Source organism: Tyto alba, unplaced genomic scaffold, assembly GCF_018691265.1.
Source record: "Tyto alba isolate M040663 unplaced genomic scaffold, T.alba_DEE_v4.0 Super-Scaffold_38, whole genome shotgun sequence".
NCBI classification, from domain to species: domain Eukaryota; kingdom Metazoa; phylum Chordata; class Aves; order Strigiformes; family Tytonidae; genus Tyto; species Tyto alba.
In genome coordinates, this window is record NW_024881313.1 from 4,615,820 (window position 1) to 4,635,909 (window position 20,090).

Below are 20,090 nucleotides of genomic sequence, written 5' to 3' on the forward strand. Positions count from 1 at the left end.
CTGTTTGAGAGTGTTTGTTAGAATTAAGTTTGTATTCTGAAATAAATCACTGTAGTTTACTTATCCTTCCCAGTTTCCTTATCATTCTTTATGAATGATAGCTTATATCTCTGATTGAGCTACATTTGAGAACAATAATAAAAGAATACTTCATAATTGCATATTATAAGTCCAGAATAAGCACAGAAAAATTGCAGGATAACTTCTTAAAAACCTTATTTTCTGTGTTTATATCAAGCAAGTGCTATTCTTTCTTCATCTACATTCCTGTGTACTTAAAAGGTTAATTTGAAACTGTAATGTTGTCTCCCTATGAAAGCAAATGTATTTTTTAATTTTCATTTAAGAGCTTTTAAAACCATACTTTAAAAAAATATTCTAGCCACTGTTTTCTCTTTTACTAACATTTCAGAATGATCTTGGGCATTTTATAGATAGCTATAAACCAAGTAGAAGACATGCCAAATTACATTGTTTATTCCTGGTTTTTGCTTCCTCATTATTTTTTTGTGAGTGAGGAGGAAAAAACAGTGAATCTACTGAAGCAATTACATCCATGCTAAAATATTCTAGAGAATACTTGAAAATAGGAAGTTTTAGGCTATTCTCTGACTTCTTTCTTCAGTATTAACAATAATTACATCTTTTCAGTGTATATGATTCAGTGCATTTCTAATGCAATCTGATTTTTCTAAATCAAAAATTTTGAACATAGAAAATATATGTGGTTTCTTTCCTTCCAGTGTAGGAATCGTGTAAGTTCTCTACTTCATTTTTGGTCCTTCCTTTCAGCTATATTCCTGGACAGGATACAGGTCTGTCCTCCATCCTTGCCTCTCCACCTTGCAAACCATGGTTATATCTTTCCTTGATTACTACATGCACCTCCTCTCTAGTGTTGATATCTTCAACTTTACTAAGTTCATTTACAATGCTTGAGTTGCAAATAACATCTTTCTACCGTATTTTGGTTGGTTTGTTCTCTTATATGCTCCTCTTACATGATGAGAAAGAGTAGAAGTAAAAAAAACAAACCAAACCAAAACAAAAAAAAACAGCAGGAAAAAAAACACAGCAGGTAAATAAAGTGGACTGAAATACACAGGGTTTGGAAAATTGGTTTTATTTGTTTGTCATCTGCCTGCCTTTAGGCAAAAATAGCAGATCCCTTTTTTCTCTTATTCATTGATGCTGTCTTCCATGTTGCCAGTGCTGTGATAAGCTGTCACCACCTTCAAGATACTTCTAAGATGGTTTGGGATTCTGTCTGTCCAACATAGGAATTCTGGTTAAACTGTTACTTAACACATGTTGTATCTTTGAAACCCTGTTTGTGTGCAGAATCTGACACCTGATGTGACTTGTAGTGTCTACCCAACACAGTCAGGACTGTGGAGGGTTGTTACCTCAGTCTGAATGGACTTCTCTCTATTGCTGGATGTTGGTTGTATCAAGGAGCTGTTTGGAAAGGGGAAGAACAAGTTCCCACTCCCTTGTTCCTCTTCTCCTCCTGGAGACAAAAGTGGTGAAATGGGGTTTACTCGAACAGAACAAAAATGATTGTGGCAAACAGAGTCTCTAAAAGGGCTCATAGAATGAGTGGACAGCGAGGAACCACGGAGGCAAAGCAGCTTTTGATGGCAGAGAGGGCAACATAGCTTTGTGAGAGCAGAAGATGCAATCTAACTGCAAGACTTGTAGGTGAGCTGATCTGCAATAAGAGGGCACCGTGATCATGAAGGTGGTCATCAGTTACAGATAATGGAAAGGATCTGGGGCGTCCCAGCAGACAAGTGTACAGTTTGTGCTTGATGGAGACCTAAATACAGCCTCTCTGTGTTTACACTTCTTGCTAGGTCTGATGCTTCCAAGAGTGAGCGCACCATGATGCTGCATGGCAAACCCCTCTTTGCCTCTGTGAGTTCAGAGGAGGGTGCAGAAGAGGTTTTAAACTGCTGTCAGATCCTGTTTCCCATTCAGGCACACTGCAGCTAGCAATATTTGCAGCTACATGGGACAGCCTTTGCAAAACAAGCCAACTCTTATTAGTCAACTGGCATACAACCGTTTGGTTTCTGAATGGAAAAGCAAAGCTTAAACATATGTCTGTGCTGGCAGCATGAATTACTTTCCTGCGTAAGCGTCCAGAATTCCTTTATTCCTTCTTTACATTTCCAGCAGAGCTCTGAGCTGGGAGTTCAGACATGAGGGTTCATGTTTTGTCCAAGTTTTAGTCAAGTCAGTTTGACATGTTCTTCTTTCCTTCGCTGCCAGCAGTTATAAGTGAATACTTTGAGTGATCTTTCCTATCTCACCCACGGTCATTCCATTCATATGTGGGCAGTTTTGGGGATTTCACTCAGTTCTTCTGCAGTCCCTTGTCCTGAAAATCCCTTAACCCTTTCAGCACCATGTGATAACAATAAAAAGTGAGGGGTGAAACCACTGTGGTTTTCATTTTAAAAGTACCTGCAGCAGTTTTCACATGTTCTGCAGTACTATGTTTTAACAATAAACCATAGTAGTTACTATGCTTGTGCCAGTTAATATAATTTGACAGATAAACGCTATGTAGTCCTACCAGTTTCAGTCTGGGTTATTTAAATACCGTGCTGTACAGAATCCTGAAAAGCTGGTTTAAAAGTTCTGCTTTTTTTTTCTGTAAGACTCCTAGCCAAGTTAAGTTAAAAAGAGATGTGGAGAAGATACAGCAAAATTGTACTAACCTCATTGTGACTGGTAAAAAGTGGAGTTTTTTCTTGTTTTCATGGTTTATTCTCCACAGAGAATAGATAAATTTATGAAAATTGTATTGAGTGGGGCTGTATCATGATACTGAATTACAAAAGGAAAAATCCTCACTTTAAATGTAATAAAATGTGGGGGGTTTCCCCTTTATATTGATAAATATAACTGGCACAAGTTTCTAATCTTGAAGTGTATTGGTTTTACTGAGCTAAGGTAGCTTTCTTCTATGAGCTATGCAACATCACTCATACAAACTATTTGCAGATCGGTATTTTTATTGCCTCATTGATCTTAGAAAAGCAAGAACAATTTCTGATCATTTCCTGATATGAACTGACAGTAGCAAGTCCTACACTAGCTTATTCTAATTATTTTTCTTATTTTTATCAACCTGGGGTTTGTATTTGGACAGCCATTTTGAAATGTTTCACTGTACATCAAAATAATAGGTCCTAATGGATTGCTTCCTGCTTGACTAGACAAAAGTATTTATTAAAAAAAAAAAAAATGTACCTTAGCATGTTTAAAAGAAACAGTAGAGCAAAATAAAGTAGATTTTCTGTTAATGGCTTTGCTTGATCAGGTATTTATATTCTGTGTATGGTTTTATTATATATTAAATTCTGACAATAAGGTAGCTTTTCCTCTCTGAGGTCAGTGGTGTTCAGATTAATCAGGCTGACATTTCATGCCAGTGGGTCATGAACTGTTGATAATAGCATTAAATGGTGATTCACTTGCTGCGGGGAGCACAGCTCATTATCCAGTCACTATATTAAATCATCGCCACAAACAGCTAGAATCCTCTGTGCGCACACACACACACACACACACGCACAGAGGAAAATCAGGGTGGGGATCTCTATCCTGTAGCTATCCATTTCTCTGGTTTTAGCAATTGTTAAAGCTGTTTCCAGCATACTTGGGAGACTGGAATAGTTCTCTCTGAAAAATCTGTTTATGTATGAAACAGGACTATGTGGTTTATTTTCCGGCTTTCCTCTGATAAAGGGACATAATTTTTGTAGTCAATTCTGTGTTAGACAAAAGCGAAGAAAAATCATGTGCATAATTTCTAAAATGTCAGTGTTGGAAAAAGAACAAGATGCAAAATGAAAACAACTGAAATTGTTTGTATTCATTGAGTATGGATTTTTATTTAATACTGTGTTTTAAGGGCTTTTATATTAGTTTCAGATGTGCTACTTCCTGTTAAAAGCATTTATACTTAAAAAAAAAGAATTAGCCACTGTCCTAGTGCAAGAAAAGGCGTATCTATCATAATGGAAAATTTTAAAATAGAAGTCTGTCTAAATAGTTTAACAGTGGATTGATTATGTTGAAGGGGGGGAAATTCCACTCGATAATGCTTAAGAGATTTTGCAGTTAAATGCAAATCTTACTTAAATTTAAGTTGCATTCTTTAAAAATGAAATTTTAGTTCAGAGTATTACAAGGCATATGGTTAGCAATTAATATGAAATGTTGGGCTTTTTTCTTCTACTTGGAGCAGAGAATTGGGAAGTTTTCTCCCTTCCTGTCCTCTGCCCCCTCCGTCTGAGCTAGTGTAATTTGTTTTAATGCAAAAGTGACTGTTGTTCAAAGGCAGTGCTTAGAGGCAGTTCACTTTAAGATACAAAGGCTTACTTGAAGTATGAACTTCTCACAGTCTTTCTAACTGACATTGGACAAGTGATTCTTTAATTTTTTTTTTCTATAGGATATTATGTTTAATCATTATATAATTGCTAATTAGCATAAGAGCTGTGTTAACCTCGGTATTACCTTTAAAACAGAATGCAGGGGGGGGTTCACATGTATGTACAATTTTATACTTTTATATAAATGATTACAGAAATCGAAACCTTTTTCTGAAGCAATTAGCACACTACATACTTTAAGAGGAGAAAAAAATTAAGGGAAACATTTTATATTCCTCAAATTGCTTTTTTTTTTTCTTTTTTTTTTTTTTTTTAGGGCAAATAGCCACTGAAACTGCCAGGAGAAACGAGATAACATGAAAAAACTGTAGGCCACTAGAGGTCACTGTTTGGTAATCAACTTCTAATGAACCAGAACTGTCAGGAAGGCCAATAAATTACACTGTGGATTTTTCTAATTATGAATTCCTATTTAATCATTCAATGACAAGTTAACTGTGGCAGCGGTTCTATGTACTTTGCATACACAGTTATGTTAATGCACTATTATATTTCTTAGGATGGAGGTCCTCCATCATTAGAGCAGTTCATTACCAAAGACTCTCTTATCTAATCATAATTACTGATTATGAGAAATAATTAACTTTGTTACCCTCTTGATTCTGTTCACCCACAAAATGCACTCGTTTTCTTTTCTTTTATTTTCTTTTCTTTTCTTTTTTTTTTTTTTTCAAGTGGAAGACCAGGGCAAGTATTGACTTTAGATACCTTTACATTAAAGAAAAAAGGTTAATTTGGTTTTGTGCAAAATTGCTTAAGTTGTAGTGTTGAAATAGTTACAGTGAGTGGGGAAAAAAAAAGAGGTACACGAATTATTTTGTAGTGGGTCTCCTTAAGTTGTCATTCAGTACAGTTAAATGCGAAAATGTGTTTTGTTTCATAAAAGTGCAGCATTTGGAGCATGTAAAGATTTGTAAATCTAAACCGTATGATTGCATATTTCCTCATCCTGAAACAATAAAAGTAATAATAAAAATAGTATCTCTTTTTAAAAATATTTCCATACTAAACTTAGAATTAGTTCATACACAAAGAAGTATGACGTTTAATTAAATTACAGGGGTTTGAACTCATTGGATAAGTGGCATCAAGCACATGTGAGAACACTGAAAAGTCCGTTGCGTTTTAGGCTGGAGGGCAATGCTAAATCTAGTTCTCTGAAAGAGATGTACTATCTGTTTTGCAGGGGAGTAATAATAGAATTATGTGCGAAGGATCTCTAAACAGGAAATAGAACTGGGAAAGGCCTTAAAACAAGGGATTCCTTAAATGGAAGCTCTCTATCTTTCCAATTTAGGCTGCTCTTCTAGCAGTTGTTGTCATCCTGCATTGTTATACTGCTTTGCCTTTTCAGTGCCAAATAAAAGCTTCAAGAATTAACTGTGAATATGCTGTAATTGGGCAGCAGAAAATGCTTTGCTACTTTATGGTTACAGAGTTAGGCATGCTTAAAAATAAGCATGTATTTTAAAGGAAAAGCTGAAAGATACACTCTATGGACTGTTTAATGTATCCGGAGGCAAGATTCAATGCTGAAGTGCTCGCAGAAAGGACAGACATATCTGAGTCAATGCACTCTGGTAGAGGTTCAGATTATCAAAAAAAATTCTTGGTCTCATACCACTGATGACACTTAAATGGACAAGGTTCAGAAGTCCATTCAAAAATGTTCAATGCATTCTTCAGTCCTATTTTTAAGCATTTCCTTACAATTTCAGTTGGTAAAGCCGTATCAGTTGTCCTGTTGTAGACTGAACCCGAAACAGATAAAATTAAAACTCACAGCTGAGAAATTCTCCAGCAGAAAATACTGGAGATGGATTTCTTTTTTAATTACCTGCCTGACACTTCTTTCTGGCTATGTGTTGCTATGTTATTTTAAAATTTTGTTAGATTCCTGCAATTAAACACAAGATACTTTTTAAATGTTGTGAATATAAATATGCCCCTTCTGCTTGGGATTGATGTACGGCATTGCTGCACCTTCAGGTCTTAGATAAACCATAAATGCTTAGGAATAGGTATGCTGTGCTGTTCCACCCCATTTTAATGCTTTTTGTTTTATTTTTCTGTGTTTACAATGTTTTTATTTTCTTATATAACAGGAAAGGACTAATGAATACATCAATAGAAATTTACCTGCATGTTTTTAGGCTTCTGCAGCTGGCTTTCTAAGAAGCAAACCTTTTATTAAGAACATTTGAACACATAACTGTTGAGCAATGCAGTTTAAATGCATACCTTAGTGTGATTTTTTTTTTTTTTTAGCAATGTGCTTAATGCCTTCATTATTTAGGAAAAAAAAACATGCTGCAGTGTTCTGTTGTTTTGGGGGACCTATATGAGGGTAACATGGTAAAGAAAATCATAAAGGACTAAAGTATTTCAAGTATTTTGTTTTCTGTAAGAGGGGATTAATATTTTGTTACAGTTAGTACTAATACTGGAGAAGTGTATAAACAATAATATTAAAAATTCCTTGTTTATTTTTCCTTCAGAGGTTCTTGGTTTTCTGTTATAATAAAAAGGTTTCAGTTATTATATATGTATATATATATTACACAATGCTGTCTAAACATATTGTGGAGTTAAAGTAAAATGCATGAGTATTTCATACTTTCCAGATAGAGACATTCAATTCCAGCTAGCAAAATCTGCATACATGGTGGCGTATGGCTAACTACATTTTGTAATTTACAGAGCTCAGCAAGGTTGGCCACACATCTGGTTTTGTTGGTCATGAATTTGCATGTATGTTTCTCAGTCAAAACAGATGAGTTGAAAAGCCATGATGCCAAGGTGGGGACTCTTAGCTCTGTTTGTGGCTTTTGCTATCCCACACAAATGTTAAGGGTCTGGGATTTTGATGTTCATTTTGGTATTGTCTGTGGATTCTAGTTAGAGCTGATAGAATGGCTCTTCTGGGATTTTACCTTCTCTTTTTCTAAGGGAACATTATAAATGTTCATCCCTTTGAGCTGTTTCTCCTATAGTCCCCTAACAGTCTATTTGCTGGTTGCTGAGTGAAAGCTTCTGAAGAAGGTAGGGTTGTGATGACCTCAGTGGGTATTAAATATGCAGCTCTGTCACCTTTCTAATGCCATACAAAAATTATTCTTGTGTTTGCACTATGTGATTGAGATTAAGTTTTACTTCTATTACTTGAAGCCTTATCCAGGAGAGATGGGAATTGTGCTAGATCCTGTCTGCTGGATTTTAGTTGTGTGGAGGGTTAACACTGGCCCACATTGTTGAGAAGTGGTGTGAATGTTCATGTTTCATTTTGGACTTCCCCTGAAAAACTAGAAATTAGAACAGTAGTGCTAGGCAAGAAGATGATGGGTTATTTTCTTTGTTTCCCTTGTATTTGATACAAGCATCAGATCCAAGCAATGGCTAACCAGATAGCTTAGTGCCATGTGCTTTACATTAGGACTGTCCCGAAGTCTGCTTTGAAACTTTGGTATCTTGGATGTATGGAATATACTGCTTCTGTTCTTCACTGGCTGACCAGACTTCTTGCTAATGTTCAGATGAAAAATTAAATACTTGTTTTGAACTCTGCTGAGCTTTATGCAGTTAGTTTTGCTGTCCAGAACTGTAGATACTTGCAATTGTAGTTGTTAAGTTTTAATATTTCTCTGTAGGTCTGTAGCCCCAAATGAGATTTAGACCATATATCTAAATATTAGGGATGGGTAAAGAAGTAGCTAAATCTGGTACTCCAGCAAAAATAGCTAAGGGCTTTTTCTGTTTTCTAGGGCTTTTATGGTGGATTGTGGATTAAAGGGAGAGAATAGGAAAGATGACTGATGTGAACTACTGTTTTTAAATGTTTTTGATACAGTGTTTTGGGTATTAAAAATAAGAAAATAATTTAATCAACTGTACTTTATTTCCTTTCTTATTGCAGTGCTGTTAGCCTTCTTGGTAATTTTTAAGGTGCTTTGATATTTCTCTTTGGCATTAGAATGACTAGAAATAAATGTAATGCTTTTTAAAAAAACACTGCAGACAGAGCAATCTTATCAGGCCTTTCAGCTTGTACTTCTGTTGGAAAAGTTAAAGTATCTCCTGTGTGTATTTGCCTTTTGCAACTTATTTTCTTTGGCTAATCCTTTTGGAGGCATCCGTTGCTATTTAATACCATCTCATAAAATTTTCTTGGTGCATTCCCCTCATATTAAACTGCCTTAACAACAGCTTCTACTTCATTTTTGCATGATTTATTGAGAGGACATATTCTTTTCTGACGTTCTTCTATAATACATCTAAATCAGATTGAAGATTTTTATTCTGGCATCTGTGGCCAAGTTCAAGTACTAATCCCTATACAATTCCACTCAGGACTTCCTTTAAAATCATAAAGATTCACATTACCATTTTACCTATTTTGTTTAATCAGTTCTTTATCCTTCCTCTACACTACTTTTTGCCTTCAGTTCCTGATGATGTTTACATAATTTTTTCTGTGCCCAAAAGGAATATCCTCTGCTACTATAACACATGCGTGTACCTATTGTTTATATACATGCATCCTCGTAAGTCATGTAAATCCCAAAGTGTGTTGTCCTTGAGGCTCCCGAGGACACTTGTATGTCCAGCAACACTTTCTCAGATTGGTATGTGGGACTGGAGAGTTTGGTACTGTCTTTTGTCTTCGGGCAGCACCTAGCAAAATAGGGACCCAACGGTGACAGCAAGGGAAGTGCTAAAGAAAGGCTATTAAAGCAGTCTCTGGCTGCATCTTCTGCTTTCATATTATTCTAGGAGGCAAAATCTGTTTAATTACTCCCTCTCATGCTGGGCTGCCCAGAACAGGTAGCATATTGCACACCTCTCTTGCATCTTTCTTTCAGTCTCTGCTACTGCTAGGAAAATAGCTGCATGGAGCATTAATGCTGATGCACACAGTCTGATCCACTCGTCTTCATTCTTGCCTGTGCTTGTGGGAGGGGGGGTGGAGGAGGAGGAGGAGGGAATTATTATTCTGCTGCTGACACAGGGAGAATGAGAGTGGCTTGATGCAACAGAAGATTATGTTCCCTGAGGATAAACAAACAGAAGGAGATAAATTAGGAGAGAGGATAATCCTGTTAATATGTGCATTCCTTAATTCTGATTCAGTTTTTCAAAACGTATGATTTCACAGAGGTTAGAGATTTAATTAGTACCTGTAAACCATCTCTTAAAGTTTACCTTTTAGATTGTGGAGTAACGCTTTGAGTTGGCATTTGAGATGCACAAATTTGCCCATAAACAGGTCGTGATATGAATATTGCGTGAGGGAAAAATAATAATGTGCACATCATCATCCCTTCCTCAATTAAAAAAAAAAAAAAAAAAACAACCCACAAAACTTTTGTTCTCTAGACTTTTTCACAATGCTGTTTATTAGGAAGTCAGAGCAGCTTATTCCTTGCAGTCTCTCTGTTGCTTTTTCAGCAGAAGCTGGGCCATTGTGATATTTATCTGAATTCAAACAAGGCTAATTAAAAATGCTGCTGACAGTTGTTGTGATCTGACTTTGACTGGAGCTTGATGGTCATTATGGGTAAATAATGAACCAGGTCTGCAAATGTAGCAGCTGCCAACTTGGGATAGAAGAACAGCTATTGCGTCCAATTTAAGGATCTATCGACCGCTTCCCTTCTCCCTGCAGATCTTCTTCCTAGCAGAAAACTAATGTTTTCTACCGCTTTGTTTTGTGGTTTCAGCTATATCTGATATAGTCTATAATTTCCTCTTAAATATTTAACCTAGTCCATTATTAGCTTTCAGAGTTAACAACTTTTCCGTTGGGCTTTCTTTGCATTCTTATTTTATTTTGTTTTGTGGGTGAGTTTTTTGCAGTTTGTTTTTATGTACAATGTAACTGCTTAAATAATGATGATAATGTGTATTTAATTTGCCTGTTGCTGCAGAATAAAAATCCACTAGGCTTTTTTCTTTGTACAGTCATAATCTAACAAATTGTATAATTGGATTATGCTGTAAAAGAGATGCTTCTACTTCCTTAAGTGTGCTTTTGTCTAGAGCAATACGGAGTGCTCACTGTATAAATCTTCAAAGCACTGACCTGAACCTCCGTTTCCATTTTTGTTCAAACATCACTAGTTTATGAGGTATGGTGATTCAAAGCTCTATTTATCAGAAGAGTGAAACGGCAACGACTTTCATTAAGGTGTACTTCCAAGTACATTGTCGCTTCATCATGAGCTTTGCCTTGTCCCATTACCAGGCAGGAATGTTGCGTTAAAGGGAAAATGGCAAATTTGAATAATAGATTAATTCAACTTTCTTCTAGAATCCCCGCCATTATAAATGCAGTACAGGCATTTAAAAGCCACCACAGAATTTGATATATGTAAGAACTTAGTGCATCTACCCAGCATTTGCTCAGCTGCCATTAGAAAAGGCAGCGTGTGTTATGTAAAATGTACGAAGGCGCTTGTGCATAGTGTATAATATGGCAGAACTAGGAATCTTGCTGGGAAGAAATGATCCCAAGCGTGCCCCTAAAAGACAAGTCTTGCTTTGAGATATAATGATGAAAAATTGCCCGTTTATTTGTGTCTTTGCGTTTCAGCAAAAATGAAACTTTGACTCGTTGTCTGTGGTGCTGCTGCAGGGGTTTTGTGCATGTATGTGTGCGTCCGCATCCGCGGGCGTTTCTGTTCTTGCTCTGGAAAGGCCAGTGATACGTTAACAAGGGGTTATGTTATGCTGGTTTATGTTAAACCAGATCACCCCCCTAACATGTGCAGAGCCATTCATCTGTGTCACCAAAACCCAAGAGAACATCTGACATGGACTTTGAAACAGAAACAGTGATCACTTACAAATCAAACATGGCACGCTCTAAACCGATTGTGCACGGCAATCTTTTCGAGAAAGGACAACTAATTGAACATGATAAAGTGTAAAGTTAATTAACACCCTTAAATTTGTTGATTACTTTCACGGGATTATATTGTTCGTTGAGGAGCAGCTTTCTGTCCCAGCTGTCGCCTTTTTAGCGAATGTGGCTGGTAAACAATAGAGACACCATAACAAGTCGTAAATGGTCCCTGTGACAGCAGCCCCTTGTGAGGCTGCATCTGTAGAAAATGATTAGAACAATTGCATTTTAAAGACGGCTCACATTGCAGCCCGGTCCCATCGGCCCTCTTCTTTATCTCTGCTGATGGCAGACTGGTTAAAACATTTAAGTTCTTTTGAGCAAATTAAGTGATTTACTATGTTTTAGTTATAGGGCAGCAGAATAGCTTCATAGGTCTAGCTTTGACGCTGATTTTTATAACGGGGAGAAATACAAGCCCTCTGAGTGCTGATGTGTTGGGAGGAGGGGAGTTCTGAGACTGTTCCGTTTACTTGTTTCCTGGAAATAGATTGAGGATGGCAGACTTTGTCTATGGAGCAAATAGAAAAAAGAAAAAAAAAAAAAAAAAAGATACCCTATTTATATTTTATAAAATAACTAGTCTCCTTCTGCTTATTTTAAATTTATAGTATGATTTTAAATATTCTGGTTTTATTTCCAGTAGGGATTTGTAGCTGATTTTGCCTATACATGCCTTTTAATTGGTTTGGGATTTATATATGTAGCAAAACAATAGTAACCTTTTCAGTTAGTCTTTCCTTGTGTATCTTGGTTTAACTTTTTGTGTGTTGCAAAAGACAAAGTATTTCATGCGGGCTGGCAGGTACTTAAAAAGAACTGCTTAGTCCTTGAAAACACACGGGCACACAAGATACACAGATGCAGGCTCTCAAGTTCAACCTATCTGAAACAGAGCAAACATGACAAGAAACTGCTTGTCTGAGGCAACTACAGTCACTTAAGCTGCATTTTTGCAAAAATATCTGAATAAAGGAGCAGTGTTCCCTTGCAGTTCCCAAAGCCCAACAAGCAAAGCCTCTGCTCTTATGCTTGGGGGTGCAACATTGTAAAATTGGAGAGAGGATGAAAACTCTACCACTGTTTTTCTTCTTTATTTTTTAATCCAGTTTAGATCACAAAATTAGTTGTTAAAATTGCTCGATAGACTACGTGTTGAATAGAAAAATTATGATATAGGTTGGTTTTTGCATAAGCTTCTTGATGTTATAGCCATCATCTCCCGCTTGTCCTTTGGAATCTCTGAAGCAGCTATATTCACATTGTTTCAGTTTTTCTTCTCAACTTTGTCAGCAACAATTTTTTTTATCTGCAGGTGCAGTGCAACAGTGGTTTAAATATTTAGCAGAGGGATATGCTTGGGTGCTCTGTGTTTTCAGCAGTGTAACTGTTTTCAGCATCACCACTGTGATGGTGCTTTAATGTGTAGCCTTATAATATCACTTCTTTTTAACTCATCTGCACTCTGCTCTTCTTACGGAAATGTAATAAAACTGAAACCAAAAGCAGATACTTTCATGTAACATCTTTACATTAACATCTTTTTTCTAGCAAATTGTATTCTTAATACTGAGCAAAGTGATTGAAATCAAGCTGCTTTAATGAACTAGCTACAGAGGTAAGATTTTTTTTTCAATTTTTTTTTTTTTTTTTTTTTTTTTTTGGAACTGGAAACATCAGTGACAAATTACAAGACTTCTTCCAACATGTTAAGTACCACTGTAATAAGAGCAAAAAAGTGAACGTGGAAGGGCAGAGTGGCTACTGAAGTAGGCTACCTGTCCTGGAGGCTAAAACTTGAGTTCATGTCCAAACTGTCCCAGGATAGCTGCAACCAGTTGCTGTTGTCATATGAGGGCTCCGTTAACTTTTTAATCTAAAATTTTGAATTCAGGAACTGCTCAGCATCAAGTTCACTGAGCAATCCATTGGCGATCAAAGCAATAAGTACATGGATTGAACTAATCCTTGCCCCACAAGTAACTCATCCAGATGTGACAGGATGCTTTGAAAAGCAGTTCTTTATGTACCTCTTCTGATAAAAGAAGTTAATTTTTCAGATCTTAGTCCAAAACCTTCTAGTATCCAAGTGGGAAACCCATCCTCAAGTGAGCATGCCACACTGCAGTGCTAGTCTGTGACTTCTCACTGTGCTTTTTCCCAGATTCATTTTTTTGCATGCCCCACCACTAGCTAGATCTCTTACCGTACTTATCTGCAAACCTGTTCCTGTCAGTTTACATCTGGGAAAAACTCTGATGTGTTATGACCTACTGACTTGGAGTTGAGCTAATCTGTGGGATCTGCTGGTGTGATTTCTTTTAAAGGATTCTGCACACGGGTGGGGGGGGGATCATCCTAGAGAAGCTGAGTGTAGGACTGCAGCTATGGACTCCAGCAGTCTTGCTTTGCAGCAGAGGAAATCTTACACGTGCTAATCACAAATACAGTTTCTCAGAAAACCATTCCCTGAGGATGAGAAGAGGCTTTTTGTATTTTAGAGAGAACAAATAGATTCTGGAGGACTTTTGACCCTAATCAGCAGTGGTACATAAAGCACTATCTTAGGTGGTAAGAGATCTTTAAAAAAATCAAAAGATTAAAAATAATCATTAGCTTTTCAAAATTACATTAGCTGCTCTGCTTTCTCCATTGCTCTCTTCTACCGGTTTGTGTTGTTGGTATGGAATCTGTGATTGTGAAATAAAGCTCTGCATTCTTATCTAATGAATTTTTATTTCTATTTTTGGCTGAAGTTACAGTTCTTGTACTCCTAGACTCCCTGCCAAATTTTTTTTTAAATTGACAGGGTTACAGATTTTCTGTGTTGCTTGTTTAATTCTGATAAAATAGCTGATAGTTGGCAAGGACCCTAGGTGATAAAATTTACCATGAAGTAAACTGGGTTTTGTTTTTAAAAAGATAATTTTCCAAGCCTTCTGCATTATACAACAAATTGCTTTTTTTTTTCTACTTAACTAATTTATTTTTTCTACTTGAAATATAAGTGTTTGAACAAGTGAGAGAGTGCAGCTGTCAGAAGATTAACCAGCTGAAAACTATTGTCAGCATTAATTTTGCTCTAATAAATGATTCTCTGAAGCTATTTAGCAGTCTGTAATCTAGATACAAGGCTATTGACCTGTGATGGATAGTACTGGATTTTGTTTGTAAGCTTTGACTTAAATTGTCTACTTAATTTGCTGCAGGTCAGATCACAGGATTAGACCTGTAAAGGCCATTATGTGGTTTGAATAAAAATAGCTAGGGGAATGGAATGAAAATCATTGTGTTTATTAATGTAGCAATCTTTGCGGTCATGTACATAGTAAACTGGTAGCCAGCAAGACGACAATGACCTGTTTGTGTTAGCTCTAAATCTAGGCTTTGCTCTTAGCCCAGTTCCTGGGAGCTGCCCAGGGAGGAGTTGTTCAAGTGAGATTAAGGGTTGGCTGCAAATAGGGTGTCTTGCAACCTGAGCAGGAAGATCTTTACCACTGTAGATATTTCAGTACCTCAACAGTGTTGTATATACAGTCTGATTTTTTTTTTTTCTAAGTTTCTTTTGAACTGTAGGTCTGACTGAGTTCTTCTGGATGCTCCAGTTCTGGACTCACAAGTACAGGAAAGATACAGATATACTGGAGTGAGTCCAGCTAAGGGCCATGAAGATGACGAAGGAACTGGAGCATCTTTCATATGAGGAGAGACTGAGAGAGCTGAGACTCTCTAGCAGAAAGAGGAGGCTTGGGTGGGATCTTATCAATGTGTGTAAAAATCGATGGGAGAGAATGAAGAAAAGGGACCTAGACTCTTCTCAGTAGTGCCCAGTGACAGGACAAGAGACACTGAGCACAAATTAAAACACACAAAACTCCTCCTGAAACGTAAGGAAACGGTTTTTAATGTGAAGGTAGTCAAACACTGGAAGAGGTTGACTAGAGAGGCTGTGGAGTCTACATCTCTGAAGATGTTCAAAAGCTGATTGGACACAGTCCTGGACAACCTGCTCCAGCCGACCCTGCTGGAGCAGGGGGATTGAACTACATGATCTTGAGAGGTCCCTTCTAACCCCAGAAATCCCGTGATTCTAGATTGTAATATAGCTCGAGCAGCTGCTTCATCAGTGGGAGACTCTTTCCTCTACTCTGTTGCCTATCTTCACATAAATGATAGGTATTTGCTATTTTTGAGACCTTGATCTGTCAAATCTGTCAGAAATTATTCAGTGGCTTCAAAAGACGGTGCATGTTAGAAGGCAGGATGAGGGAAATAAATGCTTGACAGATACAGAAAGGGGCATTTGTAGACATAGTCACACAGAGCAGTTGTACAGAGACAGTGCATCAATTGAAATTTTTATGGGAAAGCAAACAAATATTCTTCAAATTCTTCAGGGTGAGGAGCTGCAGTGTAACTGTCCTTAATGTCAGAAAGGAAGTCCAATACTGACCACTTCATTCTTTACCTGCAGCACAGCACTTACGTGAGTTTAGGGCTCTGATTATCCTAGTGTGGTTGCCCACTTTATCAGAACATTGTGTGCACAAACTTGGTTGCCATGGTGCCTTAGTTGTGGCCTTTTTTTTGCTTTTCTGTTGTTTTTTTACTGCATAATTTCACTTATTAATGGGGAACGATGAAAACAGAAGTGTCCTGTTTAAGTGGGATGTATTTTAAACAGAATGACTTTTTTGCTATTTGAGGTCAGATTGTATTTTTTGTTTGTTTCTTTTTTAAAAAGCCCTGTCTTCAACTGATAAAATGTTCTCTTGAAGAGCTTAACATCTAGCTCAGTGAAGGTAGTTCCGGTTACACTCTGGAAACTATTTCAGTAGAAATGTTTATAATGGTAGCTAGTTGGTGACAAAGAACAGTGAATCGTAGCTGGAGAGCAGCCTGACTTACTGCAGAAACAAAATGGTCCACCACATGGAGGAAGAACAAGCTGTTTCACTTGGGCATGCTGTTTGTAAGAACACTGTACCTAGTTTAGCACATTTTATTTGAAAGTAGGCTGTTATCTGCAGCTGCATGTTTTAACAGGCCGAAGTTTGATGCATAGCACAGAAAATTTATAGGGGCTATGCTTCTTGATAAAATGAAAAATAGTGAGGAAACTGATGTGTTCATCAGTTTGGGCCAAATTTTCTTAGCAGTTCTGGCCATTAAATGTTGGGGATGAGGAGATTAAGGGTGCGTGAGTAACTCATGTTAGAATTAGGCTTCTTTTAAGGAATAGAATATTTCACAGAGGTAATAAATAACACATGAAAAATTTGCTGGTTTTGTGCTTAGGAAATGTATAATGAAAGAACTGTGGTGTGTGCTTACTGACCTGTGGTAAAGACAAGACAGTTAATAGGAATAAAACTGGGAATAGTGTGTTTGTGTGTGTGAATCATTTTCACATTGTTTTTTACATGGTTCTTGACATCATTGTATATATGTAAAGTTTTATGTAGGAAACTAACTCAGAGTTTCTCAAATTAAGTAGAATTTTGCTTCAGAATAGAAACGTAATAAAGTTCAGAGATTCAGAAGGCTTGATTTTATATGCCTATGTCTTTTAGATATTCAATTACATGAAAATCAGGAAGCACTGATAAAAATTAGCTTAAGTTTGGAAAAGCTGATAAAAGCAGAGTTAACTTTAAGCAATAGTTTGTCAATAGTTGTATGCAAAGAGTAGTTTGACAAAACAGGAATTTTATTTAGTAATTCAGATTCAGTGAATTTTGTGGGGTGCAAAATTGCAGGAGGAGTTGATTGTTTCTTCATATGAAACTATAAAGAATGACATTTGTCATTTTTCTGTAAGTCTTGTGAATTATTTATCCACTAGTGTGCCTGAAAGATAACATGGCTTTATCTTCATCAGATGTTTGGGAATTAAGATGTCTGATCCTGTAATTACTGGGACTATAGGCTCACTTTTGCATAGACTTTGAGAGGTTCATCGTAACTGAAGTATTAAGCACATAAATTTACATCATCAGACCCATACTGGTAAGATAAACTACTTAAGGATTTTTTTTTTTTTAATAGTGATATTAAATCCAATGTTGTCTTGATTCAGGTGTTGGAGCTGCTCGAGCTGGAAACCTTACTTTCATGGTTGGTGGAGTGGAACAAGAATTTGATGCTGCCAAAGAGTTGCTGACATGCATGGGTTCTAATGTGGTCTACTGCGGAGAGGTCGGAACCGGACAGGTAGTGCTTCCTGAGGGGTTACTAGTTATCTCAGTCATATTTTTGTTGCTTTGTATTTCTTTAATGATGCCTACTCTGTTATTCCAGAAATAAATGCATGATAATATCTTTGTACTTGTTTGCTTGTGTACTTGTCTTCAAGCATGTGTTTATAAAATAACCTCATGGCATTCTTCTCTAGCATGTTGTATAGCTTAGCACCAAAACATCTGACTTGGTGCTTCTTCACATTGGATTGTTGAGATGACATTTCTTAGAGGACACAGATTTTGATTCCTCTAAATTTACACTTACTGAATATCCTGAAGGACAAAGAGCCCCCTACATGCCATATATACTAACTGAGGTACTGTACTAAGGAAAAAAAAGTATTTCCTAGTCTCTGAAGGAACCATAGGGCAGCTTTCTTTGACTTTGTACTATTATAGGTCTGTGCTTCCTGGTGCTACCTTTAGAAGAGAGCTGTCAGAACATACTTGATCATGCTGTCCCAGACCTAGTTAAAGAAGATTCCTACATGTCATGTCTATGAAAATGCAAAAACTAATTGACGGTTTAACTTATTTTCAGGCTGCAAAGATCTGCAACAACATGCTCTTGGCCATCAGTATGATTGGAACTGCTGAGGCTATGAATCTTGGAATCAGGTTTGTTTGATTTTTGTATTAGATTGAAGCATTTATTCTGTGTTAACAGTTTTTGTGCTTTATGGTTAACTTTCGCTAAGACAATGATGATTAGATGGCATAGATAAACTTTAGCCAGAAGTTCTCTTATAAAGCCATTAACATGCTTAAGGGATTATTTAACTAAAGTAGGGCTCTTCAGAACAGAAATATTCGCTTGTATTTGCTGTATAGGTTGTTGCATTTGGCATCTGAAGTTAAGATTTTATTTGTTCTGCTGTCGTGCGATGTACAATAATGTTTGTCATGTATTATAAACATGCAGAGGTAGTATAGAGGTAACTTTTTTGTTTGTACTCTAAGCTAATGTACAGTGTGTTCAGAGTATTATACTCCCATATAGCTCTTGTTGTCTTTATTTACTTTGTTAAATTGTTCCAAAATATCAGTGTGTATATCAAATTATGATCAAAGCATAAAAAAAAAAAAAAAAAACCAACCTACCTTTCTGTTTGACTTTACCACTGTAGTTTGTCCTAATTGTCAGAACTACTTTGTCAAAAAGCTGGAGTATGCTCCACAACACTCTTGTCAATGCTAAGAGTACCATTTCTATTCTAGGAGGTGGTATGTTTGACTTGTAAGTGGCAGCATATTCAAACAAAATTATTTTCCCTTTCCAATCGTAACCTATTTATTTTGCTGCGGTCTTTGAGATTTTGTTTTGTTTTCCAATAGGGTATGTGCAAGTACCAGTTCAGTATCATAGTATTTGAACCTTTCATAAATTCTTCTAGCCAAATCTAAACCATTTGTAAATTTATAGATAGAGAAGTCTATGTTTGAAGAGATTATCTTGCAATCGTGTATCTTTTAAGGGCTCCTCATGAATTATTTATCCGCACAGTAGCATCCTTAAAATTGGCCTGCTAAAACTACAGATACTGTAGATGCTTATCAAGTGGGCTTTAGACTGTGTGTTCATGTGGATTTGATACACTATAAAAACAGCAAGAGGGCATCAAATGCTTAAATAAATAAAAAAGAACACCTACATATGCACACGTTCACGAGGCAATGTAATGGATTCACATTTCCTCTTAATTACCATATCAAGATGCAGTTGTTTTATTGAATTGCCCTTGTCTCAGATGTTAGACTATCTTGACCTATTAAGTTGTCATGTTGTAATTGAGATAAAAGAGGAATTTGCTTTGCATCAGTGCTAATTGGTTTATCAATATCCCGTACCATTTACATTTTAAAATTGAGAGTCTGTAAGATACTGAAGCATGTCTGCATCAAGCCATAATAAAAACAGTAGCATTGTTTACAACTATTGTAATCCAGTGTAGTGTAAAGCTTTCATCAGGTTCTGTTTTAAGTCATGGTTCACTTAATAAAGCATATGCAACTGATTTTTCATTATGTTTTTATCTACATTTGTAGGAATGATTAGAGTTAAAATTGAAGATAAAATAAAATCAAGACGTTTGGAAGGCAGATATTCTGGGCATGTAAGCCCTGTGCAGAATGAGTTGATGTCTGCAGTAACTGTAGCTTGAAGGTGTTTAGAATTTTCGTTTTTCATTTCGTCCTTTTCCAGTTTAAGTTTTGGCTGAATTTGTATACACCATTTGTAAGCAAAAATCCAGTGTGAAGGTGACAATATGCAAAACTTCGTACCCTACAATCATGATAATCAAGAGGGAACCGTACTTATTGTAGAAGTAACCTGCTGATTGTAAGCTGAATTATACAAATAGCAGAATCTCATTTAGTCTGAAACTGCATGAGGTTTAAAACAGGGGCAGTAATTTAAAGCCTTATGAAGTAATTTAGAACCCTTGCATTGATTCTAATGTGCTGTAGTTTAAATTC

At 36.6% G+C, this 20,090-nt stretch overlaps 1 protein-coding gene across 1 annotated transcript in view; it reads left to right on the plus strand.

The window, feature by feature from the left end:
* Window positions 1–20,090, plus strand: part of HIBADH (3-hydroxyisobutyrate dehydrogenase) — an 86,601-nt gene that overhangs the window by 55,103 nt on the left and 11,408 nt on the right. The window contains exons 5-6 of the mRNA XM_042802190.1: window positions 17,450–17,583; window positions 18,154–18,230. Coding sequence (XP_042658124.1) covers window positions 17,450–17,583; window positions 18,154–18,230 — 211 coding nt within the window. The remainder of the gene's footprint in view (window positions 1–17,449; window positions 17,584–18,153; window positions 18,231–20,090) is intronic.